The sequence below is a fragment of the Lipotes vexillifer genome, unplaced genomic scaffold, assembly GCF_000442215.2.
Source record: "Lipotes vexillifer unplaced genomic scaffold, Lipotes_vexillifer_v1.1 scaffold169, whole genome shotgun sequence".
Taxonomy (NCBI): domain Eukaryota; kingdom Metazoa; phylum Chordata; class Mammalia; order Artiodactyla; family Lipotidae; genus Lipotes; species Lipotes vexillifer.
The window spans coordinates 936,674-955,119 of record NW_006793375.1 but is presented as its reverse complement, the minus strand read 5'-3'; the positions used below and the strand labels follow the sequence as shown (position 1 = coordinate 955,119).

The following is an 18,446-nucleotide window of genomic DNA, read 5'->3' as shown; positions in this document are numbered from 1 at the left end:
TGGCGGGGGTGGGGGGGGGGGGTTGCTACTACCATCTAGTGGGTGGATGACAGGGATGCTGCTAAACATCCTACAGTGCACAGGACAGGATGGCCCCCATCTGGCCCAAAATGTAAATAGTGCTGAGCTTGAAAAACCCTGTCATAGGGTAAAAAGATGGGAAATGATTTCCCATCCCCAGCCCCTGCACTAAATTGTAATGGGAATTCCCTTTTGGTTATTAAAAACTTTTTAAAAGGCAAAGCTGTATACCTTCAAGAATCCCATAAAGCAGCAGCCCTCAAGCCTGACTGGGGGGTGGGGGAGAGCTTTAAACTCCACCCCAGGGATGTTGCTTCAGTTACTGTTGGGTGGGGCCTGTGCATCTCGTTTTTGTAAAGGCACGTGTCCCAGGTCACTGTATTGTGTGGCCAGGGTTGAGAATGCAACCAAAAGGGTACAGTGGCCTCTAACTTTGATACCAAGCAGGACCCTGGGGGACTCCAGGGCACAAAAGCCCTTCCGTGTCCCCCTTATTTTTTTTTTGCGGTACACTGGCCTCTCACTGTTGTGGCCTCTCCCATTGCGGAGCACAGACTCCGGACGCGCAGGCTCAGTGGCCATGGCTCACGGGCCCGTCCGCTCCACGCCATGTAGGATCTTCCCGGACCGGGGCACGAACCCGTGTCCCCTGCAACGGCAGGCGGACTCTCAACCACTGAGCCACCAGGGAAGCCCCCTGCCGCCATTTCTTGATGATTACAGGAAATAGGCTTCAGTCAGCCTCCCTGACCTTCCCTGAGTTCCAAGGAGCAGGGTCAAACCGATGCTCATTAGGGAAGGGAGGGGATGCGGAGACAAGGGAGCAACAGTCAAGAGAAACAACATTGCCGCCTTGGGGCAGGGTCCTGGTTCCCCTCAAGGGACACACAAACATAACAATATCTTTGAGCTGTTTAGCAGATACTGAAACCCCCGCCAGGTGGGAGAAGTTAACTGCATGCTGCCCACAAGCACGTAGACCCCAGACCAGGTGGAACCAGAAGGTTGATGATGCTGACGCCCACTTACCTCCCCACCAGCCAATCAGAAGAACGTCCACGAGCTGATCACGCCCTCTTTGAACCACTACGATAAAACTCACTAGTCCCTCCAGGTCGGGACACAGTTTCGAGGGCATTAGTCCACTGCTCTGCCCGGCAAAGCAATAAAGCTGTTCTTTTCTACTTCACCCAGAACTCTGTCTCCGAGATGTAATTCGGTGTCGGGGTACAGAGGCCGGATTCGGCTTCAATTTCCTATAGCATCACCGCAAGCTACAGGATAAAGTGGGTGGCATACTTCTCAGGTGATGGAAAACAAGGAGAGGTAGAAACAGACATATGTACAAGGAAAGCAAGAACGGAAATATTTTCAATCAGGTCCTCAGAGCACATTCAGAAGGTCCCTGTTGAAATTTAGGGCACCTTCCAGATATGTTCAGTGTACTCAAGGCGTATATTAATGAAGGATTTCCCCGTGTGCTCAAAGCATTTATTAACGAGCTGCAAAAGGCATAGTGTGGGGCAACTGAACTCAATCTCCTCTCACTAAGGCACTTTGAAGGAAGTTACTAATCACTTGTGCTAGATACAATGTCAGGGACCAGTGCCAGCATAAAGATGAATATAACCCAGGTTGAGTTTTATTCATTGTTTTTCCTTCTGATTTTAAAAGAAATTAAAACATTTCTGCGGGCCCCTAAAAACATGGTGGACCCCACGCATTGTGCCATCTGTGCCTGCTGGAGAAATCGGCCCCGTCTACAGAGATACAATGTTTTGAAAACAAGAAATTGTCAAAGTACGGGCAGAGTTGCCCAGGGGTGACCCCACTGCTTCTCATAAAGGGGTTTCTATTGGACTGTTCCTTGTGCCTTGGCTCGGGGAGCACAGGCCTTGTTTGGGGGGCCCCAAGGCAGGCCATGGCCACAAGTACGCTGGGGCAGTGGGTGTAGCAGAAAGAAGGATTCAGGGGCCACTTTACAATTCTGCCCACGTGGGGAGACAATATCCAGATTACATGACATCAGAATCCTTCTGGTACTTTCCTGGTGGTACAGTGGTTAAGAATCCGTCTGCCAGTGCAGGTGATACGGGTTCGAACCCTGGCCTGGGAAGATCCCACATGCCATGGAGTAACTAACTAAGCCCGTGCGCCACAACTACTGAGCCACGCACCTAAGCACGTGCTCCACAACAAGAGAAGCCACCGCAATGAGAAGCCCGCGCACCGCAACAAAGAGTAGCCCCCGCTCCCCGCAACTGGAGAAAGCCCGTGCTCAGCAACGAAGACCCAATGCAGCCAAAAATAAATTAATTAAATAAAATAAAAAATAAAAATAAATAAAAATGAAGAAAAGAATCCTTCTGGTAGGGAAGCCTGCTTCAAACTCCCACAACCCCTAAGACTCAACAAAGTCCACACTCGGGTAAAAAAAAAAAAGCAGGTCCTGAGCTGGCTGCTCTCCACCTCTAGGGACAATTAAGAATGCAATCTGAGGGGTCTCTGCTCCCCACCCCAGCCCACCTGTGACCTCGCAGCCCAGGGAAGTGCCCCTACCCCCTTGCACACTGCTCAACCCCAGTGTTTAGTGGTTTGGGTCAGGAGTGTCAGCTTTTATTCATAGAGGAGTATGGACTCAGTGTTGATTAACTTATTATATTGGATTGGCCAAAAAGTTCGTCCGGATTTTTCCATAAGATGTCACGGAAAACCCGAACGAACTTTTTTGGCCAAGCCAATAGTAAATGTCTCCCGATTGCTGTGCATCATGCAAGTAATACTGTGTAATACTCAGTGAGTTGCATTCTTACCCCCATCCCAGAAGCCAAATGCCCAGTAGTTCAGCCCATCTGTACTACAGTAAGACATCCTGGGACATTGTACAACCCCAAAGACCCTTCTGCTGCATCTCTCTAAAGCATGGCTTACAAATACCCTATTATATCACTTATATGTGCAATCTAAAATATGACACAAGTGAACTTATCTACAAAACAGAAACAGACTCACAGGCATAGAGAACAGCCTTGTGGTTGCCAAGGGGGAGGGGGGTGGGGAGGGATGGATTGGGAGTTTGGGGTTAGCAGATGCAAACTAGTATGTATAGAATGGATAAACAAGGTCCTACTGTATAGCACAGGGAACTATATTCAGTATCCTGTGATAAACCATAACGGAAAAGAATACGAAAAAGAATGTATATGTATAAGTGAGTCACTTTGCTGTACAGCAGAAATAAACACAACATTATAAATCAGCTATACTTCAATAAAATAAATTTAAAAAAAAATAAAGCATGTCGTACACCTGAAACTAACACAACATTGTAAATCAACTATACCCCAATAAAATTTTTTTTTAAATACAGCATGTCTTAGGTAACTTTAACATTTTAAAACAATATCTTAATTCTTTTGAAAGCTGGCCTATCCCACATACGAACATTAGATCATCCAAACAGCCTGCCTCCAACATGCCAAAGAGCAGGATGGTTATTTATTATATAACCAGTACTGTACATTGCTGAATACTAAAGTGTCTCAGCTCCCCACGTTTCGTGAAGGCAGAGCACAATCTTTTTCATAAGACCCAAAGTCAGAACTCGGTAAGTACCTGCCTCCTGCTAGAGCCCACAGAAGTCTATGGATTAGGGCTTAGATTCAGGCAAAGAAGCACCTTCTCTCTGCAAGAAGAGCTGGCTCAGGGGGCTCTCTGGAGGCACCAGCTCCAAGGGACGGTGGCCTTCAGCATCCCTGGCCTGGGTGTCTGCTCCAAAGTCCATGAGCAGGCAGGCCAGCTCCCCACTGGACGCCCTGGCCACCGCGTGCAGAGGGGAATCCAGCCCCCGGCCTTGGTTCACGCTCGCTCCTAAACAGTCACGAGAACAACAGAGTCAGAGTCAGCAGAGTGCAAGCACCCCCTTCTCAAAGCACCGCACCTCAAAATTTCCTAACAAAAGGGCATCCACAGTAGGCACAGTAGTTCTCCTGAGAAGACAGGAGATGACTTGATTCCATTTAATAATATGGGGAAAATGCCACTTGACAATGTGACTGAATGTACCACAGGAGCTCTGTGACATATGAGGTTGAAAATCTTGCCTTGGAGCGCTCTACACAGGTGTGACACATGCAAGAAGAATCCTGGTGGCATGAAAGCTGCACATTCATTATTAATGGAGCCCAAATATTAGCCAGTACAGGCCGGAAGTGAGGCTAGATGGTGAAATCTCATCTATGGCAATTATCCACATTTACACGCCGAGCAACTGCCGTGAGGTTTAAACCAGAGACTTGGGACCATGTGATTTGGACTGTGAAGGGCAATCAATTATGGCAGCATTGCCTAGATTGGGGTGGCCAATCCCAAGATCACAGGGAAGGTGGCAAAGCCCTCCTCTTCGGGGATAAGGTAGAATTCGAGGACCACCCCCACCCAGTTCCATCCTTACACTCTCAACAAATCCCTACCCCAGTCCAGATGCTGGCTCCCGCTGTGATGTGTGGGGACATATGACTTTGCCTGGGCTGCTGTCCCTCTAGTAAAATGGGAATCTCTGTCCAGTCAACAAATGTTAACTGAATTGTTCTTGTATTGGTCTTAGCTTTGTGAGGGATGCCAAACATGGCCCTTTCCTGACTAGGAGCTTAAAATCCACCTAGGGTAATAGAAGAAAGAGAGGGAGAGAAGGAGAGAGAGAACCAATCTCCTAATTCATGGTAATGGCTGCCAAGTGAGTAGAAGGCAATGGGAACCGTAAGAGCATTCAGTGCAGGGTAAGATTACTGGGTTTTTAAAGAATAACCAAGACTCAGACAACTAAAGAGGTGATGACGTGGTATCGCCAGTGTTGAAGAAGGGGCTGGATAACAGCAGGAAACGGTGAAAAAGAATGATGCGACCTACGACTTTTCAAAAATATAATATTTACAATGGACTAAAAATGGGACAAGTTCTATTTCCGAATCAAAGAGAACTGGTGAAGGCGGCCCCACATCTGAAGGTTCAGCCCTAATCCAGCAGCTGTGCAAGTTACTCAGGGCCTAATAATATCAATGGCCAGAGGGAGGGAGGAGAAACTAATAATCATTGAGGACCATCCTGGGAGACGTCATCACCATTATCATTATTATCACTATTCTCATTACAAGTGAGAGGACTAAAGTTGAAACAGTTTAAACTAACTCCCCACGGAAACAAAGTCAATACGAACTCTGATCCAGTCCGACTCCATTGCCCGCGCTCTTTCCTCTGCTACAATAGAAAGAGCTTTCAGATACCTTTAATTTACTTTTCATTTACTTTCCTTGTTATGTTTTGCTTTTGGTTTTACCTGATTCCAGAAGCTTCTTGGCACAGGCCACCTGCAGATTTTCACAAGCCAAATATAACGGTGTGCCCAGGTGGCTGATGTTACGGTCAACGTCGCCCCCATGAGCCACAAGAGACTCAAGGCACTCCACGTGGCCTGCAGCCCAAAGTGGGAGAAAACAGTTACAGCACAAATTCTCGTAGCTAGGGAAACACCACCTCGCCCACTTTCTGTGTGTTTAAATTTTCCAACAACTTATCCAGCGACCAAAAGCTATTTCCTCTACTTAGAATAGGGAATGGTCTCCAACACTGCCACCAGTTAATGGGTTGACTATAAGACGGCGTCCGTAGCTCTGGGTGGAACTCCACTTGAGTTTGCCAGCCACGGTAAGCAACGAGCAGCCAGCCACCTTTTTCAATTGTTGGTGGCTCTGTAATCAGTCTGATTACAGAAATCAAAGTGAGCGCTGAGGAGAGATATGGAACAACAAGGACTAAAGGTGGACCTGGAGAAGAAAGGGCACAGAGCGGACCGTGGAACAGGGAAGGAAAGTTACAACCTCACCAAGGGCAAGCCCTGGGACAAACAGGCCACGGTGGGCACAGGCGAGGCTTAGAAGAAGGCGCCAAATCCAACGTGAGTGAGGCCCAGTGTGGCCAACTAGGTTTGGTGAAGGCAGAATCACTCTTCCTTGGTCTAGGACATCATACTTGAAACACTGCTCCTTTGCATTTATCTTGTTACACCATTTTAGTTCTATGTGTCCAGTGAATATGATGAGTTAACATGTCTCCTCGTGAAGAAATGCCAGTGCTTTGGGAGATAATTATAATACGGGTGGATCCAGTCAAATGGGGCTGCTGCAAAGATGAGGGGAAGCTATTTTGTGAAGGCACTGCGGAAATAGCCCTCGGGGCAAGGGACGGTCATCATGATGTCAAGGAGGAGGCGAAATATCAGAGAAAAGCAAAACTTACAATTTTATTTTTTGTCTCAGAGTTAAGAATAGCAGGAAAACTGTGACTTTACGAAAAGAATTATCCCAGATGAATAAGTTCTGGGGATCTAATGTACAGCATCGTGACTACAGTCAATAATGTATATACTGGGCTTCCCCGGTGGCGCAGTGGTTGAGAGTCCGCCTGCCGATGCAGGGGACGCGGGTTCGTGCGGCGGTCCGGGAAGATCCCACATGCCGCGGAGCGGCTGGGCCCGTGAGCCATGGCCGCTGAGCCTGCGCGTCCGGAGCCTGCGCTCTGCAGCGGGGGAGGCCACAACAGTGAGAGGCCCGCGTACAGCAAAAAAAATAAATAAATAAATAAATAAAAATTATATATATACTGTACTTTAAATTTTCGTGCCCCGGTCCGGGAAGATCCCACATGCCGCGGAGCGGCTGGGCCCGTGAGCCATGGCCGCTGAGCCTGCGCGTCCGGAGCCTGCGCTCTGCAGCGGGGGAGGCCACAACAGTGAGAGGCCCGCGTACAGCAAAAAAAATAAATAAATAAATAAATAAAAATTATATATATACTGTACTTTAAATTTGTTACAGGAGTAGATCTTAAATGTTCTCACCACAAAAAAAAGGTAACTATATGAGGCAATGGATGTGTTAATTAGCTTGATTACGGTTATCCTTTCACAATGTATACGTATATCAAGTTATCACACTGTACACCTTAAATATATACAATCTTATTTGTCAATTATACCTCAACAAACATGGGGATGGGGAGACTTACCCCAAACTGTATATAACATCTTATATTTCCAAAAATTGAAAGTTTGTTTCACTTAGCAAACTTAGGCGGCCCTGAGACAATATTCTTTAAGGCCTTAAAACAGAAGACTATAATTTGTTTTATAAAATAACTTGACTTTATGGGGTCATGAGTTCAACAACACATTCCACACATTCTGATGGACAGTCTACTATATGCCAGGCCCTGTTCTGGAAACACAGCAGTGAACAATATTCCAAATGTTCTAAAAGGGTTCTCCTCAAACTTACTGTGCATCAGAAATCACCTGGAGGGCCTGTTAAACAAAGCACAGATGGCTGGACCCCACCCCCAAAGTTACTGATTCACTGGGTCTGGAATGGGGCCCAAGAATCTGCACTTGCATGCCAGGTCAGGCTGATGCTTCTGGTCCCAGGATCCACACATTGAGAACAACTGCTCCATATACCTCCTTTTCCCTCTTCCCTTCAATCATAAGATGTCCCTTGAAGGAAACAACGGACAAGTGGAAAACTTAAATTCTCAACAGATTTACCTCTCTTAGCAGCTTCGTGCATGGGGGACGCCAGATCACTCTCAGGGTGGGGACTGGCTCCATGCTGCAGAAGCAAATTCACACAGTCCAGGCTGCCGCTGACACAAGCATTAAACAAGGGAGTATGCCAGTCTGTAGTAACACCATTCACCTAGAAAGAAAAGCTCCAGCATGAAGGCGAGCAGTGGGGTATCCTGGATTCAGACCTAAGCTTCACCATTTTCAAGCTATTATTACACTTGTCTGAGCCTTAAATTCCACAGCTACAAAACGGGGACAAAAAATAACAGATTCCCCAAAGCTGCTGTGAAAAACCAGATGAGGTATAGAATGTAATGCACCAAGAACGTTCCCAGACCAGGGATTGAACCCGTGCCCCCTGCAGTGGGAGTGTGCAGTCCTAACCACTGGACGGCCAGGAAATTCCCACTAATCACCTTATTTTAAACATGCCATCCTAGACCCATCCCACCCCAATCCAATTTCCCCACAGAAGTTAGAGTAACCTTTTAAAATTGTTAATGTATTCTTTTTTTTCAATTTAAAAATATTGCTTTCGGGACTTCCCTGGTGACACAGTGGTTGGGGGTCCACCTGCCGATGCAGGGGACACGGGTTCGATCCCTGGTCCGGGAAGATCTCACATGCCGCGGAGCAACTAAGCCCATGCGCCACAGCTACTGAGCCTGCGCTTTAGAGCCCACGAGCCACAACTACTGAGCCCGCGAGCCACAACTACTGAGCCCGTAAGCCACAACTACTGAGCCCGCGTGCCGCAACTACTGAAGCCCGCGCTCCTAGAGCCCGTGCTCCGCAACTAGAGAAGCCACCACAATGAGAAGCCCGCGCACCACAACAAAGAGTAGCCCCCGCTCGCCACAACTAGAGAAAGCCCATGCACAGCAACGAAGACCCAACACAGCCAAAAATAAATTAATAAATAAATTTAAAAACATCACTTTCATCCAAACATAGAGTGAACACAAGCCAAAGATTTTATTCAGCTCATTCATTAATGAGGGAACCAGTAAAATGGCAAGGACGGCTAAAAGGAGAATTTATATAGTCAGTCAATGCAACGCTGAAATAAATTTGCTAATAGATACAAAACTGGTTAATATCCTATAGGGCCATAAAACTATAATCGTTGGGGCTATCTTTTCTAACACTGGAAATCAGACCGGAACTTACAAGCTAACATCTAACTTCACAGTGTTTGGGCTATAATTGAATGCCAAAGGGCAAAGCCAAATGCAGATGCATTTTCCTCTATCAAGGAATTCTTTAGTGAACCTGTTAAACGATGATACTGTGAAGACACGGACGTCATTCTCATGCCCTATTTCCACGCGAGGCCAGGACTAGTGATGCATGAAAGATGTCCAGGGTGCAAAGTTTAAGGAGACACTCGCTCCCAGGGTTACAAAAGTGCTGAACGACCCTGCGAGCAGGCAGAGTTTAGAGTTTGCACCCCAGGCTCCTTCCTCGCCTCTGCTTAGTCCTGGGCCTGTTTCCAAGTTTGGGGTAAGTTTTCTTGACCAAAATATAAACCTCATGATGCACTCATCTATGGCTCTCGGCTGCTCTCAGGACAAAGCCCATTTTCTTGGCCTGGTCGGCAAGCTTGTTTGTGTTCTGACCCCTCTCACCTGCTCCACTCTGCTGCTATAAGGAATTATCTTTTTCAGTTTTTTAAAAATTTATTTATTTTATATATTTTTGGCTGTGTTGGGTCTTCGTTCCTGCACGTGGGCTTTCTCTAGTGGCGGCGAGCGGGGACTACTCTTCGTTGCAGTGCACGGGCTTCTCATTGCAGTGGCTTCTCTAGTTGCGGAGCACAGACTATAGGCGCGCAGGCTGAGTAGTCGTGGCTCGCAGGCTCTAGAGTGCAGGCTCAGTAGTTGTGCGCATGGGCTTAGTTGCTCCGCGGCATGTGCGATCTTCCCGGACCAGGGCTCGAACCCGTGTCCCCTGCATTGGCAGGTGGATTCTTAACCACTGCACCACCAGGGAAGTCTCTAAGGAATGATTTGAAGGAACGATTTGAAGCCCCCACTTTCACTTCTAGGCCTTTGCGTTTGCTGTTCCCAGTGGGTGAGAAGTCCATCATTTCCCCCAACCCACCGTTGAGCTGACTAACTCCAACAGGTCCTTTAGGTTTCAACTGTAACATCATTTCCTGTAGGAAGCATCTTTTGACTCCCCCTCTCCATCAGAAATAAACAGGTTAGGAACACTTCTATGTGTTCCCAACAATCCCCTTACTATTAATACTTATTACATTGTAGTGGTTTGCAAAATATGGCCACAGATTCTCTGCCCAGGATGCATATCCCTTTGCAGAGTGGCTTAGTAACTCCTCCCATCCCAAGACAGAGACTGTCTTTTCAATCCTTGAATCTGGGCTTGCCCACATGAATTGCTTTGGTCAATGGGACAGTTAACAAGTGTGATGCAAGCAGAGAGCTCGCCCTATTTTGCTGCTCTTGGAATCCCTGCTACCATGTGAACAGGCCCGGGTCGCCTGCTAAAGGATGAGAGACCACGTAGAGCTCTTCTGTCTCCCCAGACCTCCCAGCCGTCCCAGCCAAGGTCATCATGAGGTAGCCTGCCCCAGCCCATCTATCAGCTAACCTGAAATGCCTCAGTAAGCCCAGCTGAGGTTAGCTGAAGCAGCCAGACCAGAAGAGCTGCCCAGACAACACAAGGAACTGTGAGATAAATGGCTACTGTCTTAAGTCATTAAGTCAGGGTGGTTTGTTACACAGAAGAAACTAACAGATAAAAACAGTGTATTGTAATTGCCTGCTGTGGCTGAGATACTGTGCATTAAACAAACTCATTTCCTCTCTCTTGGGCGCAGAGGCATACTACACTTGCCCGCCTCCCTGGCAGTTAGACATGGCCTGAATTCTGGCCAATGGGATATGAGTAAAAGTGACATATGTCACTGCCAAGACTGGCCCTTACAAAGCTTCCATTCACAATCCTCCATGTCTTTTCCCCTTCTAGCCATCTGGAATGGAGCACACGTGGGAGCCACTTGTTGAAGACAGTGGAGCAAGAGGATGAAAGGAGCCTGCGTCCTTGAATCACCCTCGGAAAATAGCCCCCCAACTGGGAACACCCACACTGGATTCTGAGTTGAACAAGAAATAAACTTTTATTATACGAGGCTACTGAGATTTCAGGGTTTATCTTTTGAAGCAGTTAGTGTTACATGCCGCCATTTACCTGTTTATCTGGTCGTCTCCTCATTTAGTTTAGAAGTTCCTGAAAATCTTTATCTAGAGTTAGGCACATAATAAATGCTCAGTACAGACTGGTTGAGAAAAGATGAGAAAGCCATACAGAATTTCCTGATCAGATTTTCCCATCACTTCTGACCAAGAGGGTACTTAAGTTAATGGAAGATCTACTGGTCCCTACTTTCAAATTCAATGATTTCGTATCTTCCTTCTCTAGAATCTCATTATGTCATCCCGATTCCCATTCTCCAAATAATAATCACATGCCTTATCCCTCTCAATCCTCAAAATACCACAGAATATGCTACATAATTTTTTTTTGGTTTGTTTTTTTGTCTCATATATAGACTCTAAAGCTTACAGGCTAAGTAACCTGTCCAAGTTTCCAATGTTAGTAAATGGTAGAGATGGTCTGGAACCATTATTCAGGTTTTATGGAGACAAATGTTATGTGTTTTCTACAACATGTCACTACCTTCCAGCCACAGAAATGAAGGCAGAAATCTAACAGCTATGTATTAATAGTGACAGTCAAAGAAAATGATATAGGCTCAGACCATGACTTTCTAGCTAAAAATGCAGTATTTCATCTACTACTAAAGTAAATAAGCTTGACAGACATAATACTTTTGAAAAAGAAAAACCTTCATATTTCAAATCAGGCTAATCAAAAACGCTGGAAAGTATTCAGAAGGGATAGAAATCGTCATTTTTCAGTCACGGTGTCTAAGGTGTGATTTGAGCTGCACTTACCTGAGCTCCATGCTTTAATAAAATATTTGCACAGGAGGGATGACCTCCGAGACAGGCTTCATGGAGTGGGGACACACGATCTGCCGTGACGAGGTTCACAAGCCACCCCTGGAGGAGGGGAAATGGGCAGAGTAAGGGATGCAAAGCAACAGTTCTGTAGGGTTGGGTTTCAGTCATGAATTCAGTACAAGACAATTCTCTTAAAAGTTGACCTGGCTCACCTATGATAAACCATAATGGAAAAGAATATTAAAAAAAGAATGTATATATATATATATTAATATATATATAACTGAATCACTTTGCGTACAGCAGAAATTAACAAACACAACATTATAAATCAATTATACATCAATTTAAAAATTTACAAAAACAGTTAATCTGGCTCATAAAAAAGAATGAAATAATGCCATTTGCAGCAACATGGATGGACCCAGAGATTAGCATACTAAGCAAAGTAAGTCAGACAGAGAAAGAAATACCATATGATACCACTTATATATGGAATATAAAATATGATACAAATGGACTTATCTACGAAACAGAAACAGACTCAGAGAACTATTACAGACTTGTGGCTGCCAAGGGGGAGGGGACTGAGGAAGGGATGGATTGGGAGTTTGGGACTAATAGATGCAAACTATTATATATAGGATGGATAAACAACAAGGTTCTACTGTAGAGCACAGGGAACTATATTCAGTATCCTACGATAAACCATAATGGAAAAGAATATGAAAAAAAGTGTATGTATGTGTAACTGAATCACTTTGCTGTACAGCAGAAATTAACACAATGCTGTCAATCAACTATACTTCAATTAAAAAATAAAATAAAAATAAAAACCCAACAACTTAAAAAAAAAAAAGTTAACCTGGCTCAAAATCTGACAGTACACTAAGGTGTTGACAATGATGTAAAAAAAGAAACAAAAAAAGGAACCGTCATACTGCTGGCGGGAGTGTAATATAATACAACCACTCAGGATAACAGTTTGACAGTATCTATTAGAGTTGATGACACACATACCTATGACCTAGCCATGTGACTCTTAGGTGTACACACTCAAGACTGACTTTCAACTTGCTCTCACTCTCTCTTGTCCTCTCACTTATTGGCTCATTGTTTTGATGAGGGCCATGACAAGGAATTTAGGGCAGTCTCCAGGCAACAGCCAGCCAGGAATTGAAGCTTTTAGTCAAAAAACCCAGAAGGGGGCTTCCCCGGTGGCGCAGTGGTTGAGAATCGCCTGCCAATGCAGGGGACACGGGTTCGATCCCTGGTCCAGGAAGATCCCACATGCCGTGGATCAACTAAGCTCATGTGCCACAACTACTGAGCCTGTGCTCTAGAGCCCGTGAGCCACAACTACTGAGCCTGCGTGCCGCAACTACTGAAGCCCACGTGCCGCAACTACTGAAGCCCGCGCGCCTAGAGCCCGTGCTCCGCAATGAGAGAAGCCACTGCAATGAGAAGCCCGCGCACCACAACAAAGAGTAGCCCCCGCTCACCGCAACTAGAGAAAGCCCGCGCGCAGCACCGAAGACCCAACACAGCCAAAAATAAATAAATAAATAAAATAAATTTTTTTAAAAAAAGAAAAAAGAAAAAGGGCAGTTTCTAGCGTGTGTTTAAAAAAAAAAAAAAAAAAACCCAGAAGGAACTGAATCTTGCCAACAGCCATGTAAGAGAATTTGGACTGGGGTCCACCCTTAGTCAAGCCTCAAGATGCCTGAAGCTCTGGTCCACACTCATATGACTGCAGATTCATAAGAGTCCCTGACCCAGCTAAACTGTGTCTAGATTCCTGACCCATAGACACTGGGAACTAATACATGTCTGTTACATTAAGCCGCTAAGTTCGGGATTTCTTATATACGTACAGGTATATATGAGCACACTCCAATAGCCCTGGACTAATACAGGCCAAAGCATTAGGTGAACCTCCACAGACAGAGAGGCAGAAAGTCCCGAGGCTGTGGAGCAATTACCTTCTCACTCTAGCATGCTAGGGCTGAAGAAGCAAGAAAGTGTCTGCAAGGGCCTGGGATTCTTCATCCTCTGGGAAAATGTGCTCTCCAGGAGACGGATCACGAGCCCAACCCAAGCAAAACATCAAAGAGCTCCAGGAGAGGCTCCCCAGAACCCCGCTGATCTTGGAACATGTCATCTATCCCTAACGGGAAGAAATCAGGTACAATAAAAGTTCTTTTCCTTAGGGCATGTCAATTAACAGCATGGATAGTTTAATTAACATCTTGGTAATATATTATACCTTTTCTTCCCAGAAGAGTTTACATTTGCCTAAAATCATTCCAATAAATTACTTCACTCACCATCATTCCTAACATACATTCTTCCACTTCTGTGGGCATTTACAAGTCAGCCCCCTAGTCATGCTGTCCTTCGGACTTCTACCCTCTGACTGGCAAGCTCATGCATTTTGATATACACCTGGACATACACCTGAGTCTACAGGAGCTCAAACGCAGAGCCTTTTTAGGTGGGTCTGCAAAGGGGTTCTGGGAGACTCAAAATCATCTGCTTAACAATGAGAAATTCCAATATCCTTTATACTACTTTTTCATCCCAGCTCTGCTGTTTGCAGGGAGGGATAGGACTGTATCTTCCCTTCCTTCATAACCTCAAATTCCATCTATATTCAATAAATGCCTACTGACCCTCTGACTCGAGAAGAATTTGAGTTATAGCATTTATTCCCTTCACAAGCACTGCCCATGGACTTCACAGTGTGGCCTCTGCTGTTTTATTATTGTCATTATTATTTTATTAGAGGCATCCCCTCAAAGATCTGTTCTCAAATCCTTTTTTTCCCACTCTCAATGTTCTATATTTGCCCAATCTCTTCCTCACACACTGCTAGAGTACACAAGAAATTCACAGCAAAATGTTAACTGCATTTTTCTCTGTGCGACAGATCCTGAGCTGAAAGAAGACTGTCCTTTAAAGGAATTCTTTATTGTGTTCTGTTAACTGCAGTCACCACTGCCATTTCTAAATCATCATTTAGGTGCTTATACATAAATCCAGGTAAATGAAAATGTAAAAAAGGAATTATTCACAGTACAAAAGTGTTCACCACTCATTACATGTTCACATTACAACGAAGTTCCTTTAAATTAAGTTTCCCTTTGCAAACTGCAGACTGTATTTATAGGTACAAGTTTGACTTTAAATGAACTGTGGCAATTTGTTTGAATTATTGACAAGGCTGAATCATATACTATTATAAGGTAAATTTTAACCCATTACTTCAGAGAGGGTCCAGTCTACAGTGGGTTCTCAGTTTAAAAAATGAATAGCTTATCTTTAATTGTTCTATCATCAATTGTTTGTCCCCTAGTCTCAGCCTATATTCAGAAGCTCTTTCTGATGGGTCCTTGGGGTGGTATAATATCAGGGCACCCATGGGTGACACAGTGCTTAGTACCTGGCAACTTTCTGTCCCAGCCCCAAATCATATGCCTACCCAGGCTGAACCAACTGACTACAAGAAGCTGAGGCTTTATCCTTTGTCCTTCCCACAGTTATCACTTCCTTCTCTACACTCAGCAGAAACGATCAGGAACACCTATCGTACTCACGTTCATCAGAACACATCACTTCCTTCCTACTTTACCAAGGAGGTCAAAGCCATCTGATGTGAGAACTTCCTACATTCCCTTTCTCCCCACACCTAAAAATCTCTCTGCATTCCTCCAGTCTTCTTTTCTCCCACTGCTCCTTTCTTTGAGGAAGAAATATATGAGTGCACTCCAATAGCCCATAACTGCACCCGGGGCCCCCCCCCAGCTCCCGCCACGCCCGCGACATTCCTTCATCTACCTTCTCACATGCGTCCCCTGCTCTCTCGAGATACACTTTCTTTTTGCTTTTTCAAAGTCTCCCCATCCCTCAGTCCTGACCCTCGGCCAAGCATCCATCCATGTGCTTCTTCCCTTTGCTGCCCCCTCCTTTTTTTTTTGAAAATAGTCTATCCCCATCGTCTCTACTTTTACTCCTTCTCTCATTTTCTACCAACACAATCCTGCTGATACTGCTCTTAAAGAACACCTGTGACTTCCGGAAACCAGTTTGCACTGCTCTGTCCCCCACCTCCTTCCACCTCTAAATTTGCCACATGTTCATCCTGACCTCCTGAAACCTCTCCCCTGCTTTCTAAAACAGAGTTCTACCTGGAATTATCTCCGACCTCTGACTGCCTTTTTTTCTGTCTCTTTCACTAACTCTGTCCTTTTCATCCTTACATCTCCTAATGCAGGCATTTCCTCTAGGATTTGCCCTCAAACCCTTTTCTTTTTCTCTCAATACTCTTTATATATTATATATGGCTTTCAAATTTAAATCTCAGGACTTCCCTGGTGGCGCAGTGGTTAAGAATCCACCTGCCAATGCAGGGGACACGGGTTCGAGTCCTGGTCTGGGAAGATCCCACATGCCACGGAGCAACTAATCCTGTGTGCCACAACTACTGAAGCCCGCGCACCTAGAGCCCATGTTCTGCAACAAGAGAAGCCACCACAATGAGAAGCCCGTGCACTGCAACAAAGACCCAATGCAGCCATAAATAAATAAACAAATTTATTTTAAAAAATTAAAAATCTAAATCTCCATCCCCAGTACATGTTTCTAATTCCCTGCTAAGACATAACCACCCAGAGACCCAGCTCACGATATAAATTCAGCCTTTGCCAACCAAGCTCCCCTGAAAGGAGCTCCTTGTCTTGCCGGACCTGATTCTCTGAATGGCACCACTATCTTCGTTTCATACCTAGGACTGAGACCTCAGAGAGAGGATAGCAGAGTGATTCCCAAGTTCAAATGCTGGCACCATCACCTAACAAGCAGTGTGAACTTGCGCCAGCTACTTCCCTCTTGAAGCCTCAATTTCCATCTGTAAAATGGGGACGATTTCACCTACCCTACAGATTGTTATGAAGACTAAAAAATGATGTATGCAAAATGCTTAGCACTCGGTAACTTCTAGGCAGTTATTATCTGAGATTTCTTTTTATTCTTTATTACTTAGCCTTCAATGAGCTGCCACATCCTAAAGGTCTGATGTTTCAGAATGCTCAGCATCTTTCCTAGTATCCACACCCTGATAGTGGCTTAGCTCTTTAAAGATTGCAGGGAGCAGCATAAAACGTTTTATTCAAGAAACAGAAAAGCCAGTCCTTACCCCCTGCATGCAGTGGGACTTTACTGGGAAGGCTTATAGGGTTGTGCATTCAGATCTCCAGGGGAGCTTTAAAAAAAAAAAGGCCGGATACCCAGGCTGCATATCAGAGAAACTGCAGTACAATCAAAGGTAGTTGACAGAGATGCAAAGGCAATTAAATAGAAAACGGTTAGACTTTTTAGCAAGGGCGCCAGAACAAAGGGACATCAACACACAACAAAAACATGAATCTTGACCAATACCTCACACCTTGTACAAAATTTAACAAAATGGATTATAGACATAAATGTAAAATTCGAAAACTTTTAGAAGAAAATATTTGTGACCTTGGCCATATGTGGGTTTTTTTCTGGCCTCTCTATTCTGTTTCATTCATCTATCTTATCTTCATTATCACCTGGTCTTGATTTTAGTAAGTTCTTATATTTTTGTCTCTTCCAGAATGACATACAAATGGAATCATACAGTGTATAAAATTTGAGTATGGCTTGTTTCACTTAGAATGAAGAATGTCTTTGAGATTCATTTAAAAAAAAAAAAAAAAAGGTAGTTGAATTCAGGCATCAGCATTTTTAGGAACCCCTACCCAATCCCAGCCCAAGGGGATCCTAATGTGCACCAAATTAAGGTCCCAAAATGCCCAAAGGATGCCTTAATTGCTTCCTGCTGGCCTAACAAATTGTCATTGCTTTTTAAAAAATAAATTACTATTGAAGTGCAACAGATATAAAGATAGGTTCATAAATCCTTAATGTAAACCTCAGTGAATTATCACAAAGAAAATCTATCTGTGTAATCACTGTACAGGTAAAGGGAGAAAGGGAAAAAAATTACCAGAAACCTATGTATGTCCTACCCAAATTACTACCCACCTCTCATTGGCAAAGGCATCCAGAATACTAACATCATAGAATAGTTTTCCTTGGTTTTGAACGTTATATTAATTGAACCATGAAGTACGTATTTTTGTGTTTGCTCAGCTACTTTCACTTACCTGTTTTTCAGATTCATCCATTTTCATTGCTGTATAGGGTTCCACTGAGTAATATACCAAAATATATGTATCCATCTTACTTTTGATGGACACTCAGGTTGTTTTCAAGGTTTTTTTTTGTTTTTTTTGCTGTTATGAATAAGGCTGCTATGAATATACCTGTACGTGTCTTTTGATGAACACGTGTATACATATCTGTTGCATATAAGCCTAGAAATGAAACTGCGGGGTTGTAGCATAGAGATATTTTTAGCTTTAGTAGATATTCCTTAACAATTTCCCAAAGTGGTTTATACAAATTTATACTCTCACCAGCAATGTATGAGAGTTCCAGTTGCTCCACACTCTTGCTGACACTTGGTGTTTTCTGTCTTTCCAAATTTAATCCTTCTCATGGGAGGAACTGGTAATATAATTTCTTATTCATAATTTAAATTACTCCAGTTACTATTAGCACAGGTTGATATATTTACTGAACATCTGAATATCCCCTTTTATGAAGTCCCAGTCCAAGTCTCTTGCTGATTTTTCTGTTAGGTTGCCAACCTTTTTTTTTTTTTTTTTTTTTCGATTTGTATGTGTTAGCATACAGTATTTGTTTTTCTCTTTCTGACTTAATTCACTCTGTATGAC

The 18,446-nt window shown here is 44.3% G+C and overlaps 1 protein-coding gene across 3 annotated transcripts in view; it reads right to left on the bottom strand.

Annotated features, from left to right (window-relative positions):
• The window catches only part of ASB9 (ankyrin repeat and SOCS box containing 9), a 32,567-nt gene that overhangs the window by 2,744 nt on the left and 11,377 nt on the right, over positions 1-18,446 (bottom strand). The window contains exons 3-6 of one of the 3 annotated variants that reach the window (XM_007466332.1): positions 11,617-11,724; positions 7,616-7,766; positions 5,357-5,491; positions 3,700-3,891 (exon numbers count right to left, since the gene is read on the bottom strand). In XM_007466332.1, the coding sequence (XP_007466394.1) occupies positions 3,700-3,891; positions 5,357-5,491; positions 7,616-7,766; positions 11,617-11,724 (586 nt within the window). Of the gene's footprint in view, positions 1-3,636; positions 3,892-5,356; positions 5,492-7,607; positions 7,767-11,616; positions 11,725-18,446 lie in introns of those variants that run through there. The other 2 variants (XM_007466333.1, XM_007466334.1) reach the window with 2 other exon arrangements.